The sequence below is a fragment of the Chrysochloris asiatica genome, unplaced genomic scaffold (genome assembly GCF_000296735.1).
Source record: "Chrysochloris asiatica unplaced genomic scaffold, ChrAsi1.0 scaffold00034, whole genome shotgun sequence".
Classification (NCBI taxonomy): Eukaryota; Metazoa; Chordata; class Mammalia; order Afrosoricida; family Chrysochloridae; genus Chrysochloris; species Chrysochloris asiatica.
The window spans coordinates 12,786,429-12,804,651 of NW_006408552.1; the positions used below are offsets into that span (position 1 = coordinate 12,786,429).

The 18,223-nt window shown below is 49.7% G+C and overlaps 1 protein-coding gene across 1 annotated transcript; it reads right to left on the reverse strand.

Moving 5' to 3' along the window:
- Positions 1–5,237: 5,237 nt before the first annotated feature.
- NPTX2 (neuronal pentraxin II) lies at positions 5,238–17,847 on the reverse strand. The gene is made up of 5 exons (XM_006859750.1): positions 17,376–17,847; positions 14,345–14,561; positions 8,056–8,300; positions 6,240–6,419; positions 5,238–5,465 (listed from the first exon to the last, which is right to left on the reverse strand). The coding sequence occupies exons 1-5, from the start codon at positions 17,802–17,804 to the stop codon at positions 5,238–5,240; spliced, it is 1,299 nt and encodes a 432-aa protein (XP_006859812.1). The 5' UTR covers positions 17,805–17,847.
- Between the last annotated feature and the right edge of the window lie 376 nt (positions 17,848–18,223).

Consider the following 18,223-nt stretch of genomic DNA (forward strand, 5'->3'; position numbering starts at 1 on the left):
TATAGTTTTAATTCCCTTGCTTCTTTTAATATATTCTTTCGAGTACGCTTTCCCGGTGTCTGCCCTGGTAATTACAATTAACAACTTAGTTTATAGCAATCGAATTCAGATTAGTATTAACTTGATTATAATACTAGGCTGCTAACTGTAAGGTCGGCGGCAGTTCAAACCCACCAATGGCTCCTCAGAAACCCTGTACAGGGTGGCTGAGTCAGAACCGACTCAAGGGCAGTTAACAATAATTTTAAAAGCATTAAAAACTTTGCTCTTATATAGTACCATAACCCTACAGCATCTTGTATGTTATTCTGATACAAATTTATATTATTATATGTCCATCAACAACAGATTTATAATTATTGCTTTATGCAGCTGTCTTTTAAATATGAGACGTTGTTGTTAAGTGACATCGAGTCAGTTCTGACCCATAATGACTCTGTATAGGGTTTCTGAGGCGCAGCTGGTAAGCTTAAACCACCAATCTGGTGGTTCAAACCAACTTTGCAGTCCAGTGCATTAACCCTCAGCACCACATCAGGGCTCCAGACAAAACTACATTTATAGACTTTTATATTTACATATGTACAGTTGACCTTGAACAATACAGATTTGAGCTTCGTGGGGATTATTTACATGCAGATTAAAAAAAAAAAATTTTTTTTTAAATGCTTTGATGCTAATCATCTCCAGGTAAGCAGTTCATCACTCCACTAAATTGTGGACTGCAGGAAAAAGGGTTCTCACGTGTTTTTCATTTGGTTTAGTGCAATACCGTAAACCTTGAATAACACCAGGGGACCCAGACACAGTGCCACTGGTGGTGCTGGAAATGTTCCCCAGAAGCAGAGCGAAGTCAAGCCATTCATTACAAGAAATTGCTCGACAGGTACCGCAGGTTGAGGTCTGCAGCTGCAGTTGCCCTCCATTTCCAGATAAATTAATCCAGCATAAGGGTCATTGTAAAAACAAAAAGGAAATTTATAAGTCATTATTGCTACACCAGCCGGGGCAAAAACGTTGCACCTTTTGTGAACTATGTATACCTTTTTGTCTGGTATTGAAAATGCAGCTTCTATGTGGGTACAGCATATAACACATGCTGTTGGTAAGTGCTGTCGAGTTGGTTCTGACTCATAGCAACCCTGTATAGAGTTTCTGAGGAGCAGCTTGTAGGTCTGAACTGTCAACTTTGCAGTTAGCAGTCCAGTGCTTATCCTGTGCTAATCAACTGTATATGTTATCGGCAAGGCAATAATAGGATCAATAATAGGTTATCAGTAGTTAACCCACACATTGCTCAATGGTCAATTGCAGCCTTTATTTTCCCACATGGATTGGGGTTACTGTCTAGTGTCCTCCCAGTTCAGTCTTGCTGTTGTTAAGTGCTGTCAAGTCGATTCTGATTCATAGTGACCCTGTATAAGGTTTCCTAGGAGCAGCTGGTGGGTTTGAACTGTTGACCTTGTGGTTTGCTGTCCAGTGCTGATCCTACAGTGCCACACCAGAAGTCCAAGAATAGCATGTAGGCAATCTAGATTTATTGTTGTTAAGTGCTGCCAAGTGGGTTTGGACTCATAGCAACCCTGTATAGGGTTTTCAAGGAGCAGCTGGTGGGTTTGAACTGCTGATCTTGTGGTTCACAGTCCAGTGCTTATCTTACAGGGCCATATCAGGAGTCTTAGGAACTCCCTTATGCATTTCTTGTGAGGTAGGTTTGTCTTTTATTTAGCTGTATCTTATCACTTTCCAGTACATGAATTTATTGATCCTATAGCTATAGCTTCCTTGGCAATTCTCGATCAACCAGAACATGGCATCCTCTCAAACACTCTTCTTGGAGAACCCCATTTACTACCAAAGTGTTCTGTAGTCTTCATCTAACAGCTAGGGTCTTAGATGGGGAAGCCAAGGCCACGAATCTCCTTCAAACAGGAGGGCTGTTGTTGTTATGTGCTGTGGAGTCGGTTCCGACTCATAGTGACCCTGCACAGGGTTTCCGAGGCTGTAAATCTTTACGGGAGCAGAAAGCTTCATCTTTCTCCCGCAGAACAGCTGGTAGTTTCAAACTGCTGACCCTGAGATTAGCAGCCTGATTCGTAACCACTATACTACTCACTGGATTGACATGGATAGCTCTTGTTCCTGCTTTCACATCACAAAGACCAAACCTCCAACAGGAGGTCTTGTTGTTGTTGTTGTTAAGTGCCATCGAGTCGGGTCCGACCCATAGCGACCCTGTACAGGGTCTAGTGAGCAGTAATAGGAGAGGTGGGCTCTCTCTCATCCACCAGAAGCTTTTTGGTCCCATGTTCTGGTTTCAAGGCTCCTCCAGGGGTAGAGAGTAAGCTTTTGGCCTCAGCAGGAGTTCCAATGTTCTGATACCTACAGGTATGCTTTAGGAGAGGGGGTGCTAGGGAACCCAGTGAGGAGAGCTTAGTGCCTGGCACACGCAGGAGGCACTGTATACGAAATAAGAGAACCCCTTGGCTCCTTTCATAGGGGAGACCTGAGCAGCTTGTGTTCTCAGCATGAAGGGGAGTCACGTAAACTGTTCACCCCTGGTCGCAGTACTTTGAATCTGAAAGGTCCCCAAGCAGTGAACCTGACTTCATTCCATGCTCTACCCAAGATGAATGGTATTCACCTCCCGCCAAGCCATAATTCTTAACACTGGAAATGTACTCCAGGAAGCTCAGTGACCCATCGATCTTGGTTTTAGTGGTAAGAGTTTTCATTGCAGCCTTGGTATCAAGAACATCAGACACAGTGGCAGCTGGCCCCAAGCCTGGACTCTGCTCCCCTAGAAAATGATCAATCAAGACACTTCTCCACAGAAAGGGGATGAACTGAATTATACCCTGCAGTCCCTCAGGCAAGTTGGGGGAGAGAATACCAAACGCTTGTAGAGGTGGAGACACACCTGAAAGGGTCAGGTGGGTGCAGAGGGATCTCTGGGAGGATGCAGGGACTTGGCCCCTCAGAGCTAAAGACTAGAAGTAGAGGGGGTTTCAAAGCCCCAGGATGTCTCGGACCTTTAAATAGCCATATGGTTCACAAGTAGTGAGCGTCGTTGTTGGGGGTCGTCAAGTCAATTCCAACTCATCGTGATCCCATGTGACACAGTTCAACTGACCCACAGGGTTTTCTTGGCTGGCGGCTTCCTAGAAGCAGATCACCAGCTCTTTTTCCTGCAGAGCTGTTGTGGGGGTTCAAAATCACCCAACTTTTGGTTGGCAGCGGAGAGCTTCATTATTTACACTGCCAGAGATCCTTGAACTTGTGGGATCATAGTGTGTACTCCCCTAGAAGTTAGGCTTGGATCTCTGGGGGGCTGTTTCTGAGAGGATTAAATGGGATGACATGGGAAGGAGGATCTGCTCACCATAGGTGTTGAACAGATATCGTCCCTGGAAGGAAACGGAGGGTCTAACTAAGATCAATCCTGCAGCTGGGAAGACAGGTGGTCTCGAGGAGCCTTGGACAGGGCCTGCTGGATGACCAAATCCCAGAACTGGAGTGGAGGGGGGAAAGAGTGCATGCCTGGACCATACTTGCCACCATCCGCAAAATACCAAACCATTGCCGCCAAATGACTTATGACCCTGCAGGGCAGAACAGAGCTGCCCCATACATAGGGTTTCCTGGTATGGTGCTGTAATATAAGAACTGGACTGTAAGGTCATTTGAACCGCAAGGTTGGCGGTTCAAACTCACCAGCTGCTCCTTGAAAACCCTATACAGGGTGGCTGTGAGCTGTAACTGACTTGATGGCACTCAACAACAACAACAGGGTTTCCAAGATTGTCATCTTTAGGGAGGCAGACTGCCCCATCTTTCTCCTGCAAGAACACCTGGTAGATGGGAACTGCCGACCTTTAACAACTGCGCCACTAGGGTTCCTTTCCTCTGCCAAGCATCCCCAATTACTGCTTGGTGCACAAACACAGGTCCTCCACGGGTGCCTACTGTAGTTTGGGCAAATCAGAGCAGTCGCCATCTTGGAGGGGAAGGGATGGCAGCATCGGGATGTGAAGCCCCGCCCTCCTCCCCCACTCAGGTAGGGGTGGTGGGGGAGGGGGAGGAAGCACAAACACAAGAGCAGCTTCCAGTGCATTTTAATCAAAATTCCATCCTCAGAGCAGTCCTTGTAGCACACAATGTTATGATGGGCATGTCAGCTGGACCCCACAAATGGAATTTCCACAGACTTGCACTTGAAACATGTATGAAAATAAAATATATAATATTTAGCTTTATACATTTCCCCGTGTTATCGTTTCATCTTTACAACAAAGGACGGCCTCTGTCCAGTGGCTCATGCAGCTTAAGAGCGACCACATGACATCTGTGTTCTTCCACAGTTCTGGGGGAAATACTGGATGGAGGTGACCCAAATCACACAGGAGTCAACGTGAGTGACAGACGAGAACACACCTCAGAGCGGGGAGACAGACAGCGGCAAGGGAACCTTCTAGTGTCTGGTCACTTCTGTGGGGCAAAGAGAAATTCCCCCAGCTACTTGGGATGGTTGGAAAAGCTGCAACTGAACTTTGGCACCAGTAGAGAGAGAGAGAGACAGAGAGAGACCTTTCAGAGGCCTACAGAGTGATACAGCATGGAATTTTCAGTCTGATGGAGCTCGGAAAGCAGCCATGGCCTATTGCTGTGACCCTGCTGCATTCGGGATCCCATCTCACAACCCCTCAGGCTGGGGGAAAGCAGGGCTCCTCCAGGAGCTGCCTCCCCACCCCCTAGCTAGAGTTGTCAGCCATGTGGAGAACAAGACAGACCTTTTTGCAGGAGTGGGGCCGAGCGGGGGTGATGCTCTGCTGAGCTTTGTCCTCAGTAGGGATGTAGGCAAACCACCAAGGACATGGTCACTCAAGCAGGATGGCCACACAGTCTTTGGAAGGAAGGGACAGGCAGGAGGCACACACAGGACACCAGAGAGCCAGGCGGGAGCGGGGTGGCTGCACTAGCATGTAAGAAGGACTCTGCGCCCCCTTCCTGCCCATAACAGGAAGGGGGCATTTGCCCCCTGTGGCTCAGGGCTTCTTCCCAGGGGACTACCCGGAAAAGCCTGCACCATCTTATTAAGAAATAAGCCAGCGACAAATACTGTCACAGGGCCTCCAATTCCCTGGGCATCGGGGCTCTGGGGGCCTTAGCCCAGCCTGGCAGGAGGTTTATACACAGTTTCATTTGGGAGCCCCGCCCCCGGGACAAGGCAGGAGGGGCTATAAGTCAAGGAGCCTCTCCTCACAGGTCTCCACCGGCCACTTGGAGGCCCCTCCGAACACCTCGACGTTGTTGTCCACCCAGGGGATGATGTTGCCCGGCATGTTGGTGGAGCAGTTAGCGATGTTAACAATTTCGTGCGCGCGCAGGACCCGGTCCCATATGTTGAACTGGCTGAGTTCTCCCACAAATGCCTGAGTGGCATCAAACCTGCCCCCAACTGTGTCCTGAGAAATGGGAACGAAAATCAACATCACTGAAGGATCTAAGGCAAACAGACGGGAATTGGGGGGGGGGGTGGGGGGCGGGGAATAGGTCCGAGAGTGGAGTGCATGGGTGTACCATGTGAGTGCGCATGCACCCAAGCATCTGTCTCCTCCATCCTTGGTCACACTCCCTCCTCTATTCCCACAGGTTCTGAAGGACTACGGTATGTCAGAACTGGCATAGGTTTGGGGACGGCTCTCTTCAAATCACCCCAGAGGCTAGAAGGGGGGACACTTACCTAAAGCTAGAATCAGAGCCAGGTCTCCTCCCAAGGTTAATGTAATTGAGGTTAGAGGGTGGGCGAGAACCAGCAGGGAAATGGGCCTTTCCTACAAGGCTGGCCTGGCACTGCCTCAAACACAGACTGAAACACTGCTGCTCATCTGCCCCAGTGAGCCCAGCCGGCCAGCCTTTCCATTGTCTCTCCCCTGGATGGCGCATGTCTGGAGAACAGTCTCTGGGGGCACCCCCATCCTTATTCCCTAAGTACCCCTGGTGGGTATCAGGGCTGAACCCCTGAGTAGGGATCAGCAACCACAGGCTGACACCTAGATGCACAGGGCATCCGGGAGGTGGTCCTTCCCTTCCACAACCTCCCCTAACAGGGAAGGTGCAGCGGAGTCACTCACTGGCCCGGGGACTGCAGGGCCCTCCTGAGCCACTAAGCCAGGAAAGTGAGGTCACATCCCCTCAGTCACAAACAAGACAGCAGATAGCTGTCCTGCTGTACCCACCTGTTCCTGGCCGAGGATCAGCACTCCCCCCGGCTTGATGGGGTGCCAGGGGGCCAGGTTCTCACCGGTGCCCAGCTTCTCCCCATCCTGGAAGGCCTCCCACAGACCATCCCGAGTCGTCCAGGTGATACAGATATGGTGCCACTTGCCATCGCTGACAAACAGGGGCAGCTGGGTGACCTGTGGATGGCACGTGTGGTGAGGACCTGCTGGGCCCAGCTCCCACAGAGTCCTCCAAGAGCAGGAAGCAAGAGGCTCATGGGAAGGTACTCGTCTGTGCCGTGTGAGTAACACGCCCACACCCAACTATGTCAGAAGGGACCCTTGAGGGGGCGGGCCCTGTGCCTGAGAACAGATGCTCAGAGGAAAGTGGGCAGTCCTGATTTTCAGCTGGATGTCCTCCGTCCCTGGCAGGCTGTAGACCCAAGGTACCATGCAGGTCAAGCTGCTGACCTCAAGCTAGAGATCATGAGAAGAAGAATGTTTTGGGGATGTTTGTGGGTCATAAAAACCACATGTTAAACCAGTTGTCATCATGTTCATCCTGACTCAGGAAGCCCTCACTGTGCGTCAGAGAAGAACTGTACGGCATGGGGTTTTTAATGACTATGATGTTTTAGAAGTAGACAGTCAGGCCTTTCTTCCGAAGTACCTCTATGAGGACTGGAACCTCCAACCTCTGGGTTCTGAGCAGAGTGTTTAATTAACTTTGGAGAAACCCATATCATAAAACTTGCACTGTGGCCTTTAGGGAGGGACTGAGGACCTGCCTGTGAGCTGAGTCCTCCCAGTGAAGAGGCAGGGCAGACTCCAGACACACCTGAGTATGTGTGTGTGCAGGAGGGGGCATTCCACATGAGACCCCCACCATGTCCACCGCCTCTCCGGCTCTGAGGGCACTTGACAGATTGGCCCACTGTCAGCCACCCAATTGTTACTGCTGGTCTCCTAGCAACCCAGGGCTTCCTCCCAGGAGTCTGATGTTTACAAGATGTGTAAATGGAGGGAAAACAAGGCCCTTGGCTCAACTGGTCCAATGGTGTGATTTAGAGCAATTAATCTCTGGCTTGGGAAGCGGTCATTACTAAGAGGAGCCCAGTGGGAAGATGTCACAGTGTTTCCAACTTCAACAAACTCTGCAAGGGATATTAGGGGCTGGTAGGGGAGGATGGTGTGCCCCTGGACCTCAGCCACAGGGGCGTTGGTGCAAATGCTCAAATCCAGCACCGAGGGTCTGAGGATAGTATGTTACAAAGGGATAGCAACTCTGAGGAGAGAGAACACATTAGTGGTGCCAGGGCAGGGCTGGCTACAAAGGGGTGTAAAGCTGTTGTGTATTTCCATAGTGGGTAGTCATTCAATTGTGTGTGTCCATCAAGTTTGGTTGAATGGTACATGAGAATTTTACAGTCTGCCAGTCATCTCCCAATATGCCTGGAGCCTCCAGTGTACTACTGTGTGTTCATGAGAAGTATCGCTTGCTCAACAAGGGAGGTACACAACCCCTACTCATAATCAGCACCACCCTGTAAGCAGCTCTCCCAGTATGGAGCCCCCAGCCCCTTGGTTCCTTACACTCCCCCGGTGCCCAGAGCAGACTCAGGGCAGAACGCCACAAGGTGTGGTTGCTTACCCCCTGCCCCATCGGCTGCTAAGCATAGGAAAAACTCAGTGCAAAGCCATCCCCACTGTGGGAGGAACAGTCCCACAGACTCTCTCAAACAAGAGACCCAGGCCAATTTGTATCTGCAGGGCTGCATTCATGACAGGGCCCCGCGGCACCCCTCTGTCCATTGCCACGTCCCAGCAGGCTCACCTTGTCATTGATGAGCAGCTCAATAGGGTTGTTGCCCCACTCGATAAGCACGATCTCATTGGCCTGCCCGGGCACTGCATACGAGAAAGGGGTGCCAATGCCTGGCGAGGCACTGGACCGCAGCCACAGGCAGATGGTGAAAGCGTACAACTCAGGTAGTGTCTTCTTGATCTTGCCGTACAGGTAGTTCGTGCGGAGCGGGAGAGACACTTTGAAGGCATCAGGCGACTTAAATGTACTTTGGCCTGGGCAGAGAGAGGAAAAGGACATTAAGACCACCCTCAGCCCTGCCTGTCTCCACTGGGACACTCAAAATGTCCGTTCTTTCATCTACTGAGCACCCGCCACTGCCAGACACTACTCCGAGTAAAACGTCTGCAGTAAAATGTGGAGAGACAAATGTCTACAGTGGCTATCAGGAATAGGAGAGAAATCCATTGCAGTCAAGTTGATCCTGACTCATAGTGAGCCTGTGTTCAGAGTAGAACAGATCCATTGGGTTTCCAAAGCTGTAACCTTCATGAAAGCAGAATGTCATATCTTTCTCCCACAGAACATGATTTGAACTGCTGACCTCTTGGTAGATATTTGGCAACCACGACAGCATGATGAATATAATGGGTGTCATACACCTGAAAACAGCTGACTTGACCACTGTTGTATTGTATAGAGAAACCTGTGAGAGCCAGAACTCAACAGGAATGCTTTGCTTTGTTGAGTCTTGTCAAGTTTTTCAGCCTTTGATAAAGTGCAGTCTTTTCACTTTTCTCTCACAGCTCTTGGATTTATGCACATATTTGAGTTTTCCTTTTTTAATGGTTTTCTGCCTTACACAGATTCCGGCTTTCACAGGTTTGACAGTCTATTTTTATAACAAACATTCCTCAAGTCCTCCAGAATCTCTGCCTTCAGGGGGCAAGTCATGGGTCAGTGACCCCAGGGCAGGTTACGGTGATCAGCAATAAGAGGCATGAAAGGTGAAGCCATCTGAGGAGGTGAATCTGAGCTCAAACCTCAAACCCACAGAATGAAACGTCATGGGACAGAAAGATCTGGGGATCAGAACACCATACACAGAAGAAATTTTCGGAAGGCCAGGAAAGTAAGGGAGAAGGGAGTGTTTTGTGCTGCAAGGCAGAGGGCACTTTCAAGAAAAGCAGCCTTGGTGGTGCAGGGAATTTAGTGTTGGGCTGCTAGCTGCAAGGTTGGAGGTTCTAATCCATCAGACGCTGCTCGGGAGAAAAGCTGAGGCTGTTGGCGCCTGTAAAGAAGTACAGTCTTGGAAACCCCAAGGAGCAGTTCTATTCTGTCTACAGAGTTGCTATAAGTTGGAATAGACTCATTGGCAGTGGTTTTAGGACAGGAAATGAGTCCTTTTTCAACCCAGAAGAAAAAAAAAAATCACCCTAGATTAAGGTGTTGTTAAGTGCTGCAGAGTCAGTTCCAACTCATAGTAGCCCTATGTAGGGTTTCCAAGGATCTGCAGGTGGGTTTGAACCACCGACCTTGCAGTTCAAAGTGACTCTGCAGTCCAGAACTTTTCCTACAGTGCCACACCTAGACTCCATTGTTGTTGTTAAGTGCTGTCAAGTCAGTTCCGACTCACAGCGATCCTATATATATAGGGTTTACAAGGAGTGGTTGGTGAGTCTGAACCACTGACCTTATGCTTCAAACCAACCTTGAGGTCTAGTTCTTATCCTACAGTGCCACACCATGGCTCCATAGGTTAGGTCTAATACCTACTATTTCCACTGTTGTTATCTGGTAATGAGAGGCTCTGGAGTGGGGTGTAAACGGTTAAACTCTCAACGACTAGCTTGAAGGCTGAAGCTCTACTTCTGAAACATCAACCACTGGAAATCCCTACTGAGTGTAGTTCTCCTGTGACACACATGGGGACGCCAGAAGTTGAGGCTGATTTGATGGCATCTGGTCAGCAGAAAGTCTCACTGGGCCAGGTATTCGATAAGCACTTGTTACCTCAAAGGACTGGTCACTCCTCACACTACAGAATTAACAAGGACTTGGCTCCTGTAATGTGACTCTATCCTGGAGACCAAAAGTGGCTTTCAGATGAAATCTCTGAGGTGAAGCGCTGGCCCCATGACCTGCCCTTTCCTCCTCTAGGGAAGGCTGAGTTATTGACCATTTCCTAGTTTGGAACCAGTGGGAAGCTGCACCCTGGCACAACTCAGAGCAATGCAGAGATGTCTCTGGTACTTTACACTAACTGGACCTTAACACGCAGGATGCTATCTTACCACACACATGCCTGACCGTGGTGTGACACCCTTGGAGGCCCCCACGTGTGAAGGGCACATCCACATTTCTTCACAATAATCGTTATTCTGAAATGGATTTAAGTAATTTTCAATACACCTTTGGTTTAACCTCAAAATTAGAGCTAAAAAAAAAAAAAGATAAACAGGTGGAAGGCAGGGCCCTGTCCAGCGTATCATATATTTCAAAATTTGTGGGGTACCACTGGATTTCGTGAACTATTACAGCAAAAACTACCTCTCTTCTTTGGGGTCCAAACCCTGCTGGTGGAAGAGCCCAAACCCCATTCACTCAGTCAACAAATACTTATTTCGGACCTACTAGGAACTAGCCTGGAGTCCTCGCATGTGGTACTATAGGATAAGCACTGGACCACGAAGTTGGCTTGAACTGCAAAGTTGGTGGTTCAAATCCACCAGCTGCTCCTTGAAACCCTGTGCAAGGTTGTTATGAATCAGAACTAACTTGGCACTTAACAACAACAGGAATGTCTCTGCTGTGGTGCTGTAGGATAAACATTGGACTCTTAACCACAAAACCAGCAGTTCAAACCCACCAGCTGCTCTTAGAAACCCCATACAAGGGTTCCTATGAGTCAGACCAAACTCGATAGTACTTAACAACAAAGACGCCAAAGGAGCCCTGGTAGTGTAGTGAGTTACATGTTGGGCTGCTGACCGTAAGGTGCTGTACAGAATAAAGATTAGGCTTTCTGCTCCCATCAAGATGTAGAGCCTCAGAAACCCTCTACAGCGTTGCTATGAGTTGGAACTGACTCAATGGCACACAGCCAGCCAGGTAGGTACACAGAGGGAGCCCTACTGATTCAGTGGTTAAAGCACCCGATTGTAATCAAGAGGTTGGCAGCTGGAACCCACCAACCATTCAACAGGAGAAAGATGAGGCAGACTTGCTCTAATAAATATTTACAGCCTCAGAAACTCTAAGGAGCAATTCTATCCTATCCTGTAGGATTTCCGTGAGCTGGAATCAACTCCACAGCAGTGGGTGGGAGGAGTCAGCAGGAGTCCCAGCGTGCTGCAAATGGTTGATGTACTTGGCTGCTAGTCTGGAGGTTCAAGTTCTCCCAGAGGTACCTCAGAAGAAAGGCCTGGCAATTAACTTCTTAAAAGTCAGCCATTGAAAAACCCAGTGGAGCACAGTTCTACTCTGACATATGAGCCAGAGTGAACTCTATGACAACTGGATATGCGGTCAGAAAGTCTCCATCAGACAGACAAGGTTCTCCAGAGCCAGTATTGGCCTTCTGGACTCTCTATGAATGAAGACAGCCAGACTAGTAAACTCTATAAACCACAATCCCCTAAACTCACTTTCTTCCATAGTCATGAGAAAAGCTCTCAGTGCCACGTTGCCCACCCACCAAGAGGGGACCTGTGCTGAGATAAGAGGGCCCAGGGGCTTCTGTAACCACTAGAATCTGGGCCTTGTGTGCAGTGTTTGCTTGTATCTGCAGATTGCACAGTGGTTGGCCTGATCCATCCTGGCCCCTGAGGTGAGTGCTGGGAAGACCTGGTCATATGGGGAGCAGGCAGACTGAGACTGATCCTGTATTAGGCTGAAGCGAAGTAGAGCCATAACTCCCATATTTCACAGGCAGCCCAGTCCAGGCACTGAGGCTCAAAGAAGTGTGATGATTTTCCCAAGGTCACACAGCTAGTAGGTAGCAGAGCAGGGAAAAGCCCTCTTTCCACTATATATACCAACGGACATTGAGCCAATTCTAACTCACAGTGACCATATGTGTGTCAGAGTAAAACTGTGCTCCATTGGATTTTCAATGACCAAGTTTTTAGAAGGAGATTGCCAGGCCTTTCTTATGAGGTATCTTTGGGTAGATTCGAACTTCCAAACTTTTGGTTAGCAGCTGAGCCTATTAACTGTTTATACTAAGTGGCAATTGACCACATCCTTTAAAAAGGCATTGCCATCAAGTAAAGAAAAATGGGTTCAGGTCTGGCAGGTGGCTGGCTTGCCAACTTATTAATAAGACTCAGTGTCAAAAATCTCATTAGCTTGGTGACCATAGATTTAATTAGAGTTGGGGAAGCCAAGGGGCAGCAGAGGGGGCTGTACTCTTGATGTTGGTGGCCTTTCATTAGGTAGCATACATAGCATGGCAGTTCCAAGGAAACTCTAGGAAGCCTAGGGAGACATGAGAAGGCCTGAAACTGCAGGTGGAGGGCATGGTATGGTGGAGGGTCCAGGGCTCCTCGATGTGGGTGTTTCTTTCAACCACTTTACCCAATGCTAACTTCAAGGTCAGTGGTTCAAGCTCACCAGCTACTCCTTGGAAACCCTATATAGGGTCGCTATGGGTCAGAATGGATTCGACAGCACTTAACAACAACACCCTATGTAAACAGGTATTAACGCAGGTCCTTGTAGCAACTCAGCCACCAAACCAAACGACAGATGCAGCCCCCAGGATCTCTGACAACTGTCCTTTTAAGATTCTAAATACCTACAGTATGCTTATCCTGTACTCAGAACGTCCCCATGCTCTGAGGAGGTGAAGGCTGGGGCAGAGGCAGGTGAACCCCGCTGACTTTTTGTCTCATTTCTGCCTCCTCTCCCCATGTTAGGAAGAGAGGCCAAAGCTGCATTGTCTGCCTTTTGGGAAGGCTCTTGAGACATAATCAGTTTTCTGAGGTCAACAAGAATTGAGGCCCAGATGAAACCTTTTTCAGAAACTCAAGTCTAAGTCATTACTCACTCTTTTCTGAAAAGGGTCAAGGATTTTTCTGGAAGTAGAGGCCCGGTGAAGGAGCTCTGGTAGCGTAATGGTTACAAATCGGGCTACTAACATCAAGGTCGGCAGTTCGAAACTACCAGCTGTTCCGCGGGAGAAAGATGAGGCTTTCTGCTTCCGTAAAGATTTACAGCCTTGGAAACCCTGTACAGGGTCACTATGAGTCGGAACTGACTCTATGGTACCTAACAACAACAGGAGCCCAGGTGAGTAATGGAGGCTACCTATGGATTCTGGAATCTGCAGAGTACTACCATCCTCCCCTTGGTGGATTCCAGCTGGCCCTCCTCAGCCAATGCCATTAAAAGACGAAGAGAATGTTCTTCAGTAAGTCCATTTTCCTGTTCTTTCATGAGGTTGAGTAGCCAGACACCATTGCTGCTGGATTGATTAGCCTTCATTTGGGAAGCCTGTCATCCCAGACCCACCAGCAGCAAACTTACACCATCACACCCAGTTCTCCCAGCAGTTGGATGGCTGATCAGACAATCGGAATGAACGTGGGCTTTTAATCCCTCCCCTTCATCTCTCCTGTGAGAGGAATGTAACTACCAGGCTGTGAGCAGAGAAGTGCAGAATGCACAGAAACAGCTACAAGGACTAGCCCACTGCCATCAAGTCCGTTCTGACTCAGGGCCACCCTAATGGACAAGGAGAACTGCTCCATAGGATTTCTGAGACCATCCATCTTTATGGAAGCAGAACTGCTTCATCTTTCTCCCATGGAGCAAGACTTTTTGTCTCATTGCTGCCTCCCCTCCCCTCCCTGTGTTAGGAAGAGAGGCCAAAGCGGCATCATCTGCCTTTGGGGAAGGCTCTCGAGACATAATCGGTTTTAATGAGGTCAACAAGGTGGGTTACAACTGCTGACCTTTTGGTCAGCAGCTGAGTGCTCAACCACAGCACCACCAGGGCTCCTGGACTGGTTCAGAAGGGGAATGAAAAGCCCATGTGGCAGGTCGGGAATTAGGTGGTTTGATTTTTCATGGATAGCGGCAGTGATGTGCAGGGGAACCATGGTCAGTTGCTCTGTGTTTGCTCCCACACACCTGACACTGTCTTCTAATTGGGCCACATCATGCTGCCCATCACTGATATATCAGATCTTGAGGACACAACGATGTCATCAGAGTCACTGAACCCTTCAGAGTCCTTCTGCCGTCTCCCCTTCCCTATCTCTGCAGCTTAGGGGTGGGGGTTGGGAGGCACCCCAAGAACCAGTAAAGCATTCACCTCGCTCCAGCTCGGCCACCCTCTGCAGCAGGGCATTCAGGGTGCTCTCGGTCTTTAGCCGGTGAGCTGAGGTCTCATTGTGGAGCAGAGATTTCTCGTCCTGGAGCTCAGCCACCTTGCTCAGCAGCTGCCGCTCCAGCTCTCCAAGCCGTCTCTGGAGCACCTCCCGGAAGTCACTGGGGAGCACAGCATTCGACATGTTCCCTCGGAGCTGGTGCTGGGGGAGGGAGGGATGGGAGATGAGAGAACACAGAGGGAGGAGTCAGGTCAGGTAGAAAGAAACCAGGTCCTACTGGACTGAGCGAGCAGACTCCAGTGGCCAGAAGCATGGAAAACAGTCTCCAAAACACAGAGCCTTTAATCTGCCAGTGGTTCAAAGAAAGCATGCTTTTTTTTAGCGGGGAGGGGCTCTGGAAAGGATTTTAAAGACAGACACAAGGATGACTTTCTTGCAATATCTGAAATTTGTGGATCTACTTTTCCCTCTCAGAAAGCTGTTTTTGTCTTCCAACTAACTAAAAAGTCAAAATGCTAACCAGGTAAAGGTAAAGACCAAGATACAGCTAGTCCCCACCCACCCCCACCAAAAAAAAAAAAACAACCCAAAACCCACTGCTATCAGGTCAATTCTGACTCATATTGAACCTGTTGGACAGAGTAGAACTGCCCCATCAGGTCTCCAGAACTGAATTTTTACAGAAGTAGATTGCCACACGGGGCTGAATTCAAACCACTGACCTCGGTTGAACAGCTGAGCTCTTAAACACTGTGCCACTTAATCAAATGGTACTCAAAACAGAAAAGTTTCTATCTAGAAACAAACCAGCCTCCAAAGTTCCAGTGTGGCAGGAAGGTAAATAAGTAGGCTTGCAGAAATGTTATCAGGAGTGGCATGTGGAAAACTGACTCCTCTGAATTCCAAACGTCTTTGTTGTAAACGCGGCCTCTGGAGACAAGACTGCTGCTACCCAGTCTTGGCAAGTTATTTAGTCCTTGTTTTTTTTTTTTGGTCTAGTTGAAAGGAGCCTCATGATGCACTGGGTAAAGCACTGGACTGTTAAATCAAAGGTGGGTAACTCCAGAAAGGAAAGGTGAGGCAGTCTATTTCTATAAAGATTTACCCTTACAGAGACTCTGTCCTGGTGTGGCGCTGTGGGTTAATGTGCCAACCTGCAAAGCCGTTTGAACTGCAAGGTCGGTGGCTCAAGCTCACCAGCTGCTCCTTGGAAACCCTGTACAGGGTTGCTATGGGTCGGAATCGACTCGACAACGCTTGACAACAACAACAACATGGGCAGTTTTAAGGAGCTCTGGTAGCATAGTGGTTATGAATCGGGCTGCTAACCTCAGGATCAGCAGTATGAAACTACCAGCTGTTCCACAGGAGAAAGATGAGGCTTTCTGCTCCCGTAAAGATTTACAGCCTTGGAAATCCTGTACAGGGTCGCTATGAGTCGGAACTGACTCCACGGCATATAACAACAACAACCACCACGGGGCTGTTTTGGCAGTTTTGCTCTCTATGACCTCATGACACATAACAACAACAACAGGGTCGCTACAAGTCAAAATTGACTCTATAATTTAGGTGTTTTGGGTTTTTTTTTTTTTCCTTTTCTTCATGTCAGAATGCTCCAAACTGTAAAATTCAGATAATAAAAACTGCCTCCTTCAGATTAAGATTAGATAATATGCCTGATGCATGCATAACATTCAGCAAATGTTAGCTGGTTATTAATCATAATGAATCAAGGGATGTACAGATGCTGAAAATACTCTATTTGGCCATCATGCACGCCACAGGCAATCCCTCAAATCATCTGGTTATAATTACCATTGAAATAATTACAATTGAAATCTAGTTTTGCTAACAGGTATTTTGATCACTGTTTTTAACAGAAAAAGAGTCCTGGTGTGAAGCTTTAGGATAAGCACTGGACCGCAAGGTCAGTCTGAACCACAAGGTTGGAGGTTCGAACTCACCTTGGAAACCTTATACAGAGTCACTATGAGTCAGAACTGACTCAGTGATACTGAGCAACACCAACATTAACAGAAAAAGGAGCCCTGGTGGTTAAATGCTTGGCTGTGAACCAGAGGTTGATGGATTAAAAGAAACCTGAAGTTAGATTCAAACCAAACCAAGCCTACTCATAGTGACCCTATAGGACAGAATGGATCTGTCCCATAGGGTTTCCAAATCTTTGCTGAAACCGACTGCCTCATTTTTCTACCAGGGAGACTGGTCAGTTTATTCCACTGATCCATAAACGTATCAGCCTAGAAAACCTTATAGGGCAATTCTACAGCAAATGAAGAGAAATGGCCATAAGTAATTAGGGCGGAAGGTGAACCTGAAACTGAAGACTTTTCTCTCCAAGTTCAAAACTGCAACCCTGTTCCAACAAAGAGCAGACGGAGGTTTCCTCCCCGAAAAAAAAGGAATGGAGAAGGGCATCTTAAAAACACCTAGCGCCAGTTGAGGTGGCTCTGAAGTTCACAAGATGTTTCCTCTACGTTCGGAACTACCGAAGGAAGGCTGTGACAGGAGGGCGTGCGCTCCTCGCCTGCGTGCTCAGTCCAGCAGGACCGAGTTAATAAGAGGGCACACCGGAGGATCGTGGCTCTGCGAACCCGTGGCTCTCCACCAGGACCTCAGTCCCAGCGCGCGTGGGGTGGGGGTGGGGGGGTATTAACTCTTTCCTTCCAGGCCGAGAGGCCAGGTAGTTGAGGAGGAAAGTCAGATGATGTTGGGTCCCGTCGTCGACACCGACTCATAGCGACCCTATGTGACAGAGCAGAACAGCCTCATAGGGTTTCCTAGACTGCCATCTTTTCATCTTTACGGAAGCAGAGTGCCAGGTCTTTCTCCCGCAGAACCGCTGGGTGAGTTTGGGCAGTCGAGCTTAGTATAACCTATGCAGCCACCCCCGGGGTTCTTTGCAGAGATGGGGAACCCTCCCTCTAGATCTGGATCAGCCCGTGGACAAGGTGGCCCCAGGCAGGCGTCCCCAGAGTCCCCACCAGCTACCTCGAGGCTCTCCAGACGGTCCTTAAGAGTCTGCAGCGAGCGGCTAAGCTGCTCCACGACGTGGGCCGGATCGCGCGGTAGGTCGCCCATGGTGGCGTCCTTGCCCGCGGCAGTCCTGCCGGGTGCCTTGCTGCGCGCCAGCCCCTCGCAGCGCGCCAGCTTGCCGGTCAGCTCGTGGATGGCTTCGCGCTGCGCGCCCAGGGTCTCCTTCTGCTGCACGACGGTTTCCCGCAGCTGCAGCACCGCGGCCCGCAGCTCCTCCTCTGGGCTCGGCGCGCCGCCCTGCATGGGCGCCGCGGGCAGCGGGCAGCCAACGCGCGCCGCCTCCGGGGGTAGCGCGGTGCACACGAAGCGGCTCCCGGGCGTCGGGCCGTCCTGGGCTGCGATGGCCACGGCGAGCGCCACGCTGGCGGCCAGTAGCGCCAGCATCTCGCCGAGGGGTTCAGCTCCGCATGGACTGCGGGCGGCTGTCTGAGCGGAGGCCGTCAGCGCTTTGGCTGTTCCCAACCGTACTCTCTGCTAAGCAAGACGCTCCCGGTCGGGCCAGCGCGCGCCCTTTCTTAAGTTGGGGTGGGCGGGGCCGGCGCGTGGGGCGCGGCGCCGCGAGCTCTGATTGGCCAGGCCTGGCGTGCGTCACGTGAGGGGCGTGGAACGGGCGGGTCCTAGTGGGGCTGTCTTCTCTTAGGCTCAGCCAGCTCCTGAGGCGCTAACGGGGTATCTTTGCGACCCTCCGGAAGGGGCTCTGAGGTAAAAGACCACCCTGGTGTCCTCCGGAGCCTCGACTCGCTCTGTTCAGGCTCCTCTCGGAACTACTGGAGCACGCAGGCGTCCCGGGCTGTAGCGAACCC

Excerpts from the sequence above, each read along its gene's own strand:
- NPTX2 (XM_006859750.1), bottom strand. The coding sequence starts at position 17,804 with ATGCTGGCGCTACTGGCCGCCAGCGTGGCGCTCGCCGTGGCCATCGCA. Across the intron at positions 14,562-17,375 it reads ACCGTCTGGAGAGCCTCGAG|CACCAGCTCCGAGGGAACAT; the intron begins GTAGCTGGTGGG and ends TCCCTCCCCCAG. Across the intron at positions 6,420-8,055 it reads AGCTGCTCATCAATGACAAG|GTCACCCAGCTGCCCCTGTT; the intron begins GTGAGCCTGCTG and ends TGCCATCCACAG.